Here is a 13023-nt window from a genome sequence, read left to right on the forward strand (position 1 = left end):
TTTTCACAATGATGTCACTCTTGAAAATATCTAATAATGTACCATGAACACGCTGTATGATATCTACTACGTGTGCTTTAGAGATCTGCACATAATAAATATCACTCAACAACTCATCCATTGATTTAACATAGTACATATTTAGAGGTGCAGATAGAGCTTATAGCACATTTTCTTGAATTAGTCTTGGAGAATAATTTGTTTATGTTACAAGATAAATTCTTTAAACAACAGGATGGTGTTGCCATAGGAACACCCTGTGCCAATAGTTATGCTAATATGTTTTTGGCACAGTGGGAATAGACAACACTGTTTTTAGTTGATGAGTTTAGAGATGGTGTTGTCTTTTATCGATGATTTGTCGATGACCTTTTTATCTTATGGAAGGGAACTGAGCATGGTTTAGATTTATTACATCATAAAATGAACAACTTGACAGAATTTTTGAAATTCTCCAAGAACAGCTCAAAACAGAGAATAGATTTTCTAGATATATATATAGAAAGGTTAACCAGTGGTTTGTTTAATACTGGTGTCTATCGTAAACCATGCTATTTTAATACATTACTAATGAGATCTAGTATGCATCCTGCATTTGTTTTTAGGAATATTGTGAAAGGTCAAGCTATGAGAGCCTCTGGATTAAATCCCTCAGATAATGGTTTTATAAATGAGTTAGATAATCTGAGGCTCAATTTAGCTGATAGGGGATACAGAGATTTTGAAATAAGTGAACAACTTGAGACAGTTATTAGACTACGAGACTCTGTAGCAGCACCATATTTTGGACCCCCAGTATCCAGTGAATATCTAGAGAAATTAGAAAGTCCTAATCATGTTAAGATCCCAGCTTTTTATACCACTGATAATCAGGAAATTAAAAATATCATGAGTAAAAATTGGTCAGTTTTACAAGTGGATGATGACATCAAGAATATAGTTGGAGACAAACCATGCTTTTTATATAAGAATAAAAGGAATTTGAAAAGGCTATTGTGTTATCCTAAAAACAGTTATGTGACCCATGGTGATGAATTTACTAGACCATGTGGACAATGTAATTATTGTTCACATATTGACACCAATATGTGTTTTATCCATCCTGATCTGGTGAGAGAATTTAAGTTATCAGCAAGAGCTGACTGCATGACGGCTAATATAGTGTATTTAGCCGTGTGCCAGGTGTGTTCTTCCTTTTATGTTGGAAAAACCAACAGAGTATTTAAAGATAGGATACGTGAACACCTTTATCATATAAAGAAACACTCAGAACATAATGCTCTGGCCAAGCATGTCATGCAATTCGGTATTAGTCATCATTTTTTGTTTAGAGCTCTTGAGGTAATAATACCAAGTGTACGAGGTGGTGATATCAGAAATCACACAGAAGACAGAGAAAATGACTGGATTATTCGGCTAAGGGCTGATAGAGGCCGAGGACTCAATGAGAGGGCTTCTATTAAGCCCAAGTTGAGGAAGCACCACCACATTAGATGAGTTTAGTTACAAAGGGACATATATTTTTTAAATTGATATTTTAAATATGCATAATTTTATGCTTTATATGTTTGTATAGCATATAACTATATATATACATGCCTATACATACATTTATACATGTACATATGTTTTTAGCTATATTTAGGTGCATTTTATATATATATATATATTTATTAAGTTAACTGTGATTTTCGTGCTGCTTTTAACATTGCTACAGCAATTGTATGTGACATCTCCCTTTTAAGAAGGTTGATTGATACTTGTAAGTGATTAGTGCCAGGATTTTTGAATTAGTATTTAAAAGTCTTCAATTATGGAGCACTTTTTGTATAGATCTGAAGAAGCTGTAACAGTGAAAGCGCTTATCTGCTTGTGCAACCGGTGCTGAATAAACTTTTAAAGGATCTTCCTGCCTGTGTTTGCCTGCTATTGCTCCGTTCTTGTAAACTCTTTCTTCATACTGGATTGTTATTTTATACCTGCAACGAAGCATTTACCGGAGTAGCTAGCGGTATTTTTTGTGGTTTTAACAATAAAATATTGCAAGACAACCATAGGAATCATTCAAAGGAGGTCAGAAAAGATTGGGAAGAGAAATTAGACATGCAATTCACAAAAAAAAAAAAAAAAACAATGGGAGGACATATGTGTGGTTCTCAAATATGGAGCAAAATCTAGAAGATTTTGGATTTTTGCCTGGAAGCTCTTGCATAGATACTTGTATACCCCAATCATACTCCAAAGAATTTTTCCTCCAGTATACAGCAAATTTTGGAGTTGTGATGGGAAGAAAGAAGTAACTGGGAACATGTTTTGGGAGTATAATGAGTTGGCAAACATTAAAAATTCTCTACAGAACACGGTGAGCAAATGAGTGTAACTAAGGAATGATTTTTTTTTTACATGGGGTACAGGATCTGAATTGCCTGGACATAGTAAGGCCTTGTTAAGTTTAATTCTGGTGGCTACAAAAAGCATTCACTAGAAGACAGAAATCAAAATCTAAACCAACTATACTTGAAGTAGTGAATATTGTAACAGAGACACAAGAACAAGAAAAAGGATCTTTAGAAAAGGGTAGGAGCAAACAGAAAAAAATGGAAATTATGAGAAAAATACATGCAGAAAATGTTTTGGAGGAGGAATGAGGTTTAAGAGAAGAAAGGAATTGCATACTTTATGTAATGTTACTTTGATTACATGATATATTACAATATATGTGATGTACAATGTTTGTAAATATGGCTTGATTACTTTTATATAAATTTAGGTTTGCCTATGTCACAAGGGATAATTTAGTAAAGGTGTTTTTATACCGCAGGAAACTAAATACCTCTCCAAGGTCAGTAAGAGTTGGAAATGACATCCATTTACTTATTGGTGTTTGTTAATTGGGGTAGGGTACTGATCCTCATGACCCTTTTTCAGACATAACCTGGGAGCACTACCTGGTTTAGCAACTTGTTTAGTCACAGAGTAGGCAACTAGAGATTGATGGGAATCAAACTCTGGACTATATGAAGCAGCTTAACAGCTCAAAACCTAAATCCTGGCTGCTAGACAGTAATGCAACTCAAATATCTGTCGATATACTCAGCCATGTATGTCTAAAATGAGTGGTCTTGTCTTTCAGCTTTTCCCGGTTAAGTGTCGCCACAGCGGAACTCCGGTCCGCTAATGATTGGCAGTGGATTTAATTATGGTGCCGAGTTGCCAGCCTGACACCCAACTTTCAAAAAAGGCAAACCCATTCATGCACACCTACCTGCACATCTTTAATGTCACTCGACCATGGGGAGGACATGCAGACTCCACACAGAAAGTGCTCCAGCCGAGAATCAAACTGGAGAACCTCTTGCTGTGAGGTGACAACACTAACTGCTGCATCATCGTAGCCCACATATGTCTAAAATGAGTGGTAAAGGCCCTAAACACCACATTATGCCTAATAAATCAGTATAAACAGACCAGTATACAACCAGGTTCCTTCTGAACATCTAATGCTTTATTTAGTCCCACTACAGCTAACTGGCTTCACGTAACCTGTAATCTTATCTAAACTTTCATCTGCTTTAACAGTTCAGCCAATTCATTTTGCTATTGATACCTTCTCTTGTTCATCATCTTGTAATGCAACAACTGTTTATCTTCTTCAAAGACTTTGCTTACTTTCGCAAATTCACCTAGCATATGTAACCAACTAATCTGTTGATAAAGTGTGCTAAAAGTGTACCCATGGTTCTTCCCTCATCTGTTTGTATTCTTCCTGTGTATTAATTTGGCTGTCTACATGCTTGGTTTGTTTTACTGTAGAATACACTGGATCATGGAAGAAAAAGGGTAGCTAGTCCAGCCCACATTTCATTTATCAATTAAAAAAATAGTTAAATAATAAACATATTCTACATCCATGTTAATCCATTGCTACAAGCTAAAGCATACCATTTTCATCGGTTTCTTCTTCTTCTTCTTCTTCATCTTCGTCTTCTTTGTATGAGCTAGTGTTCTCTGTAGTGGTTTCATCTCCATTGTGATCAGAAGGAGAAGCTGGTTCAGAGGCTGAGGCCTGCCTCTCCTGCTCTATGCTTTCCTCATCTTTCCTTAATGGTGACTGTACTATGGAAACAATGGAATCAACATCTGGAAACAGTCTGGCTAATGGAGATACAGGAACAGGTGTGGATCTATCAGGGCTCATTTCATTTGTGTTTAGGGTTTCATTACAACCCTTTTCTACTTTTGAATGTCCAGTGACTGAGTTTTCAGAGACTGGAGAAAGTGTGCTTCTTACATTTGCATCCTCATGCTGTTTCTTCTCATCTGCTGCTGCCTCTGGCTGTGGAAGAGGAATAATGAGAGACAAAGCGGGCTTCTTAGAAACAGGGGGTGGCTTCTTGCTTGGCGAGACTGGACATGTTTTATCTGGAGAAGTACATTTTTCCTGAGGCAACTGAATATTTTGGCTGAAGTGACAGTCCTGACCGTGAATTACAGCCTGAGATTCTAACTTAGGTTTTGCTCCCAACAATGTAGTTTTGGGACTTCTGCCTGAATTTCCTCCATTCAGCCTCTTGTCAGGATCTGAAAACATGTCCTGATTCTTGGTTGCTGGTTCTTCAAGCACACAACTGTTGACCTCATGGTTGTTTTCTGTTGTAGGTGAAATTACTGCTGTGGGTGGACCTGAAGGTTGTTTCTTGTCCCTGGATATCAGAAATAATGCTGGGGTAGAAGACTCTGATTGTCTGCAGTATGATGATTTGCATGTGCCATCACTGTTTTTTCCCACTTCTGCTCTTTCGGTTCTCTTTACAGACCTCAGCTGTACCATCTGAAGTGTTTCAGTAGTTATGAGTGGCATGGTGGACTTAGAAGGGCTCTGTTGATTAAATGGTGCCTTGTCTACAGTGTCTAGGGACATAACATTACAACTGTTTGAAGAATTCCGAGCTTGTTTACTTCGTAGTTCCAGGGGGCTGGGAGTGTGAGGTAGAATGGAGAGTATAGGAAGCAGTGGAGGAGGTGGTGGAAGTGGTGGCAATGGTGACTCACTATCTGTATCAGGAATATCATCTATAAAAGAGGAATCCATAATGTCTTCTGGTGGTGGAGGTGGGAATGTGGGAGTGGTTGGCTCAGGGGGCAGGGGTACAGAATCTACTGGTGGAGGGGGAGTCAATGGAGGTGTTGAAATAGGAGAGGTACAGGACTTCTTCACTGCTGGTTGTGAATCTGAAGTAGCTGATGAAAGTGATGTTGATGATGAGGAAACAGATGCAGATGACAGCAAGGAAGATTTTCTTTCAGGCACTTTTGGTTTGGGCTTTCCACTTCCTGGAGACAATGACTGTAACAGCACAGTCACTGGTGTTGATGCAGTAGGGGTATTTGACTGACTTGAATAACCACTAGATGGAGAGGTTACTCTGTTTGATTTGTCTGGTGAAGCGATCTTTGGTTTTACAAACTTAATGGGCACTTGCGGTATAGAAGGTCTTTCTTCATTATTTAGATTTTCAATGCTATAATCACAATGCACAGCACTGATGCATGCTGGGTAAGCTTCTGATGACTTCAGCTGATCATCTGCTCTTCCTGTATCATCCGCATAATACCCCCATCGTTCAGCATACTCAGTCCTGTCACTGCTGGCTTCACTCTGCGAGGGGGTTACTGCACAAATTGAGTACACATTAGGAGCAGTAACAGACATCCCACTGCTGCTTGCACTAATGCTACTCTGGCTTCGGGAACGTCCCACCCAAAGATCATCATAATCGCTACTGGGAGATGGAGAAGGTGAAGTACTATTTTTGCAGTTGAGATCCAATTGGAGAGACTGCTGAAGGGTTGCTATGAGTGTTTCATTCAGGACCTGCCTGTTAGATGAAGACTTCTTGGAATTTCTTCTCAATGAATCTGTCCTTGTAGGTGGCAGAGGTGGCTTCTTGCTTTTCTTCAGGGAAATATTACGTTTGAGTGACCTGTCACTGTAGCTCAACTGGTCATCTTTACTGGACTGACTTTCTTCAGATACACTGACTGCACTATGTTTTGTTCCACACCATGCTGAACTCTGCTCTCTTTCTGACTTAAGACCAGAGTCCACATGCATAGAAGTATAGTAGCCATCGTTATCCACAGAATAGAGTGAACTTGTGTCTGTCTTTGTTGAGGATCTATCTAAACTACAGTACACACTATTAACTGGAGTGGAATAACCTGAAGTTTCTGATGGAGTCTTTTGTGGAGAATTCTCACCACTTCTAGAGCGCTGATAAACCCACTGCTCTGTGTCACTCATATTTTTACATTCCCTTACATCATCAGAGTAACTGGTACACTCTTGGTAGTTATTCTCCTGGACATGAGCTGGGAAGCGGCTACCATTTCTGCGATCAAGTGTGGAGTTCTGAGATTCCATTTCAGTATTAGCTCCAGCATTAAGAGAGACAGCAGAGTCACAGAGAGACGGTGAAGTTACTGTCATGCACGGATTAGTGTCAGAAGCTTGTGAGTTGCGAGCAGAGTTGCTCCCACTTGAATTCCCACTGGAAGAATGATGATCATCTTTCAAATTTATGTGTATGGCTGCACCAGAATCATCTGCTGGTTTAACCTTTGAGTACGACGATGTACCTCCTGGCCTACAGTCTGCATGTTTTGGACCCTGTGAAGTCTGAATGACAATTACTTCAGAAGAAGTGGATAATGTAGCATTGGGTATTACAATAGTTGAATAAGAAGCATGTGGAGAAACAACACATGCAGGACTTGATACTTTATCCCCCTGGCAACTTTTTACTTCCTGGGATTTTGGTCTCGGAAGTGTATTTGTCCGGGGATTGTTTCTTAAATGTACCACACTGTGGTCCACTTGGATTTTATTTATTGGACGTGGCAATGTATTGGCCAAGTCTTCTGACCTGCTCACAACACTGTGTGACCGTTCCAATGGCTGTAGGGAAACTCGTGCTCCTGTCCTAGGCAGGCTGTGAAAACGTAGGTCTCCAATGACCCGTGGTGCAAACAGCACACCCGCAGTGTCACTTAAAGTGGACATATTTCCAGATGAATTAGACAACTGTGACATCTGGGCAGCAATGCCATGACCCTTCTGTGCCCTGATTCTCCTTACTGAAGGTGGTACAATTTTAATTTCATCTGTTTGACAGCTGGAATCCCGAGTAAAGGATCGCCTCAAAGTTGAGTGTGTATTTTCCAACCTCCCTAGTGTAGAGTACTGGCCAGGGAGGTACATGGAATGTCCACGGAAGTCTCCTTGCTCTGACCCTGTGACAAAAAAGAAAGAACAGAAATAAAGTGAGTAAACATAAGTTTCTTCATTGCAACTGCTTTTTCTCCCCCTTTTCTGATTACAACAACTTATTAAGTCTTTCAGACTAAATTATTATTATTTAAAGCTGTAAACTAAACAGCAGAACAGCATAAACCATCACACTGCAAAATCTCTTTAAAATGTACAAAATCCATCAGGTAAAGTGTACCACATTAATGGGAAGGCACAGATTATGAACAATGGACTTATGCCTTCAAGCAGCAGGAAAAAGCTGAAAACAAAAAACATTAGTTATACTTTTTATAATTCTTTCTCTAAGTAAGTACCTCTTAAAATATTGACTTTTGTCTTTTCATCTAACTTCTTAAAAATCTTGGTTTAAAGTAACCTGGAACTACAAATCCACAGCTCTTTTAGTTACTTTGAGAGAAAATTGCCAAAAGCTGTGGTTCACAAATACTGGCTGCACCACTCCATTGTTTTACGCAGGCTGAGTTCCAGCACACCTAAACTTCTGGAAGAAAATAAAAAGTTTAAAAGCAAAATTCAGGAAAAATGGTTCCTAAATAGGAACTTACCAGAAAGACACATCTTCAAAAGAATTTCTTGCAATGAGCTATGAGTATGAAAAGCACAGCTGTAAAAGTGAACTTACGATAATTGAAGTTAAAACAGTATCACTGCGGCAGTACGATTCCTTATCCACAGCAGTTCACTGCAGGAAGATGTCTAAAGTAAAAAGGAAGGAGGGTTGGCAGCCTAAACTTTAGGACTGACCTGACCTGATTCGAATGGCTATGATTATAACAAGTACACTCACACAACTGCACTATATTCCTCGCAGAAGTCACTGATGCACTGTGACTTCTTATCCATGGGAAGGCTACTAAAGCAGCAGCTGCCACCATCCAGAGAAGGAAATCATAGCACATCTTGCAAGGATGGCTGTAGCAAAGCCTGTCCTGCTTTTGGTGTCTGGAAAAGGTATTTGCTGAAGCCCCCTGTCCTGCTTGTGGTGTCTGCAGAAGGTGTTCGCTGAAGCCCCCTGCCCTACTTGTGTTGTCTGCAGTAGGTGTTCACTGAATTCCATCTAGAGGTAGATAGTCTCAGCTTACATAGTCATAAAAAAAGCTGCTGTGGTGGCTTCGGACCTGGGAGAATGAACTGTCACTCTCCACCCCCAGGTTTTGCTAGTCATTTAGTATTTAATTACAGACAGATCTACCCGGTTTGACTTGTACAAATGAAACAAAGGGCTGTTCAGATCATCAAAATTCTTTGGCCCTTACTAACCAATGCTTAAGTTCATAGGTAGATACTAGGCTATCTGCCCAAGGGCATTTATAAGCCTAGCCAGAGTGTATTTGACTTCCGCCTCCCTATTAGATTAGCCTACTGTGCCTCTGTAAAGTAGGTCACAGAAGGTACCCTTTTAAGATTAGTTTACTGTGGCTCTGTCTAGCAGGGACACAGGAGAGATCCCAGGGGTGAATTTGCGATTTCCCATCCACGCGTCCAAATTTTGCTTGAAGAGGGTCAGCGAGGGGCTATGTCTAACATGAATTGGGATTCTATTCCAGAGTGAGGGGAGCCTTTGGGAAATGAATCTGTCCCTCCAGCATGTCCTATTGAATTGGGATTCTATTCCAGAGTGAGGGGAGCCTTTGGGAAATGAATCTGTCCCTCCAGCATGTCCTATTTATTTTTGTGCTGAGGTTTAGGTCCCTGGAGCGTGTAGCTTTAAGGGACTTGGATTTTTTGAGGTGGAGCATGTCCATTAATTCTGGGTTTGACATGGCTTTGTACGTCAGGCATAGATAGCCTCTGAGTAGGCGGTAAGCAACTGTGTAGAGCTGGAGTTTCTTTAGTCGAGCTGCATAGGACATCTGTTTGTAGCCCATGATCCTCTTGGTGTGGTACTTTTGGGGTCTCTCCAGTTGCTGCAGGTGTCGAGTAAGGTACATCCCAAAAGGGGCATTGTATTCAATTATGGGCCTGATGAGTGATGAGTAGAGGGGCACAATGACCTCTCCTGATCTAGATGCAAACCCTTTCGTGATAAGGTGGGCTATATAGAAGGTCTTTCTAACCACTTTGGCAACGTGAATATCAAAGGAGAGATTACTATCTACGTTGGTCCCCAAATCTCTAATTATTTCTGCCGTACTTAATGGATTACCACCTATGTGGTAATTTGTGGGCACCTTGTTTTTCCCAAAGGGGATGACTATGCACTTTTTAGCATTTAGCATGAGGCCGTGGCTCTGGCACCAAGCATCCGTCTCTGTGAGACCCTTTTGGAGGATGCTTATGTCAGCTGGAGATTCGATTATGGCCCCCAGTTTGCAGTCATCTGCGAACTTTGTCAGCCATAATACCCCCGTGTTAGCCTGAACCTCAGAGAAGTATATACCAAACAAGAGAGGTCCCAGAACTGAGCCCTGTGGGATGCCACTTGTAACTGGTTTGGATTCGGACATGGCACCTGCGATTCTGACCATGTGGGTTCTATCTCTGAGCCAGTTTGCAACCCATCTTGTGATATAGGGGTTGATATTTAAGCTGGTAAGCTTATTTATGATGCCCGAGTGGGGTATTGTGTCGAAGGCTTTTGCGAGGTCCAGGTAGGCTGTGTGGACTACCTTGCCCTCATCTATGGCTTTGGTAACTGTTTCAAAGAAATCAACTAGGTTTAAGAGGCAAGATCTGCCCTTAACAAAGCCGAATTGGGTAGGGTCCAGTGTCTGGAGGCTCGCAATGTCTTTGTTTATGAGTTCCATGATAATACGCTCCATAGCTTTACAGACCAGACTAGTCAGGCTTATGAGGTGATAGTTTCTGGGGTCCGTTGTGGCACCACCTTTGTGGAGTGGGACCACTGTAGCTGTACGCCATTCTTTGGGTACATATCCTGTAGTAAGGCTAAGTTTGAACAGTGACAATGTGAGGGTTTAGTTCTTCTTGGAGCTCGTGTAAGACACAGCCTGGGACACCGTCCGGTCCCATAGATGCTGTGTTTTTTGCTTTGGAGAGGGCAGCTTTCACCTGAGCATCTGTGATGTCAGGGAGGTTACATTCAGTTGGGATAGGTGTTTGCTCCTTTGGGGGGGAAGGGGGGGAGAAGTTTGCGCTGAATCTGTCTGCCAGGATGTTGGCTATGTCTGTAGGTTGGGTATATTTTGTACCATTATGCAACAATTCAGAGCATATCTGGGAGTTTCTGCCCATGTTTCTGACATAACTAAAGAAGGCCTTGTGTTTATCTTTAGTGTCTAGGGCATTTTTTCTTTTGAAACTGGCCTTTGATGATTTAATGAGGGATCGAAGTTTCTTGCTAATACTGATCAGAGATGCCTTCCCCTTTTTGGGATTTTGCTCTGTCATGTAGTAGCTTCCTCCTCCTGTTGTATAGCTTACTTATGGCTGGGGTCCACCAGACCAGTCTTCTGTTTTTGGAGGAGTGAGTCTTGGTTTTATTTGGGATAGCATGATCCATGCATTCCTGCAGGTGCTAATAGAATGCATTTGTAAAGGATTCTGCGGATTGGGCTGTATTATCCTCTGGCCCAGGGCCTTTAAAGGATTCCACCTCAGTCTTGAGAAGTGCAAAGTTGGCTTTGGAGAAATTCTTTACAGTGATTTCCTTGGCTGGGGGTTGGGACGGGATATGGATGTCCAGGGAAATTTGTTTATGGTCTGATCTTACCAATGAGGGGTTTACCTCTGGTGTAGAACATAGAGTCCCCATGTTGGTGATGACCAGGTCCAATATGTTGTTCCTCTTGTGGGAGTGGTGACCAGTTGTTCCATTGCATTAGAGTTTATAAATTCAAGGAACCGTTGGGCGAGGGTGTTTGGGCTTGAGTAGTTTTCCCAGTCAATGTTTGGGTAGTTGAAGTCACCCAATAACATAGTGTTTGGAGAGATCTTCATATTCTCCAGTGTTCTCAGGAATGCCAAGTGGGGTTCCTGTAATAGGGAGGGTGTTCTGTAGCAGGCTACAAACTGAAAGGCAGTTTTGCCTGCTGTTAGTTGCACATGGATGGTTTCCGATGCTTCGTGCAGTGCCACTAACCTGGAGGTGTAGGTATCTTTGATGAATATAGATACTCCCCCTCCTTTTGTGCTTCAGTCCAAGTTTTGGGGCCGAAACGCATGGTATGAGTTATAACCTGGTAGTGCTGGGTTGCTCTCAGGAGCCTTGAATGAGGTTTCTGTTACTGCACAGACATCAATTTTCTCCATACTAAGGAGAGTCTCGAGTGCGTGCATCTTGAAGTTTAGACTTCTGGCATTGAGTAACATTACCTTTAGTTTTTTTATCTTTGGGTTGTCTATGGAGGTGGGTTTGTCCTTTGAGCCTTGCCTAAAAAAGGCACTAGGGGGGTGGCAAGAGCCTTGGCCAGTATACGAAAGCCTAAGGGTGACAGGTGCAAGCCATCCCTAGCGAAGCAACGTGGCTTGTTGAGCATGTCATCCCAGGCTGACAGACACTGGATCCCCTTTGAATGACACCAATACTTTAGCCAATTGTTGAAACTGATCATTTTGTCTTTATACTGTGGCATCATTCTTGGTGAGGGCAAGATGCTACTCAAGGTCAGGGACATACCAGCCTGGGCTACATGGTCAGAGAGCTCCTCTATGTCTCTTTTCATGTAGTCCAGGGAGGTACGTCTCAGGTCATTCACACCAGCATGGACAATGACAGAGTCATACTTGTACTTGCTTTGGAGTGACCTGAGTGCTTGCGTTATGTGGTGGATCCTGGCACCCGACAGGCAGCTTACAGTGACCTTCTCCTTGTTCAGTCTGGTGAGTGGGACGTCAGTGTGCCGGACAATAGAGTCCCCTATAACAAGTGTATTTGGTGTGTTGTTTGGCCTTATGGGCTGTGACTGTGAGGTACACTGATTTTGTGAGATATGTGATTTGTGGGTATTGAGGGGTGGCTGTTGCTTGGATATCTGATTAGGAGGTCCTTGCAGTTTAGGCAGATTTTTATTTAGAGCCTCCGAGTATGTTTTTGTGTGTTTATGTGTTGGGTATGCAGATGCAATAGGTCTGTGTGAGACTGGATTTGTGGTGTGGGTGGTTACCTTTTCCTCCTGACTGACTGTGCCAGTCTTGGGTTGAGAGAGCTCTACCTCCAGTTTGGCTGTGTAACTGCATCTCTGACATGTATTAGAGTTTGTTGGAAGGAGGAGAGGGTAACCTGTATGCCTTAAGAAGTCATAAGAGTCTTTCAATTAATTTTTACTGGATTGTTTTATTTTATTTCATTTTAAATTTCTTAACCAGGGTAAAGCATTGATCTTGGTGCACCACTTTCAACATTGGTGTAGGATACAAAATTTTCTGTTACAGTTAATTATAACAAAAGTTTTAAAATACTTATTTTGGATATTCAGTTGAATAAGCATTGCCATCTTACAACAGGCTACAACACAAGGTTTAGAAACATTTGTCTGAATGCAAAACTCACCATACACTTACTTTATACATGGTTTGTTAAGACCTTGTAGAGAGAACAGGCTGAACATTGTACAAGTTTGTTACCACAGTATTGTACAGTGTATGGATTGGAGGTCGGAAGGAAAGGAGAGAACTGGGATAGAGGGGTATAAGGGTATAATGAGGTATGAGGAGGGTATTTGTGAGTATAAGGCAGATAGCAGGACAAAGTAGGAGAGGTAGACCAGAACCACCATATGAAACAGTGA

The 13023-nt window shown here is 41.4% G+C and overlaps 1 protein-coding gene across 4 annotated transcripts in view; it reads right to left on the reverse strand.

Annotated features, from left to right (window-relative positions):
• The window catches only part of NHSL1 (NHS like 1), an 829440-nt gene that overhangs the window by 31975 nt on the left and 784442 nt on the right, over positions 1–13023 (reverse strand). For all 4 annotated transcript variants that reach the window (XM_044075526.1, XM_044075534.1, XM_044075551.1 and 1 more), the window contains one exon: positions 3943–7293. In XM_044075526.1, coding sequence (XP_043931461.1) covers positions 3943–7293 — 3351 coding nt within the window. The remainder of the gene's footprint in view (positions 1–3942; positions 7294–13023) is intronic.

Source organism: Protopterus annectens, chromosome 1.part1, assembly GCF_019279795.1.
Source record: "Protopterus annectens isolate FY-2018-M chromosome 1.part1, PAN1.0, whole genome shotgun sequence".
In the NCBI taxonomy this organism is placed as follows: domain Eukaryota; kingdom Metazoa; phylum Chordata; order Ceratodontiformes; family Protopteridae; genus Protopterus; species Protopterus annectens.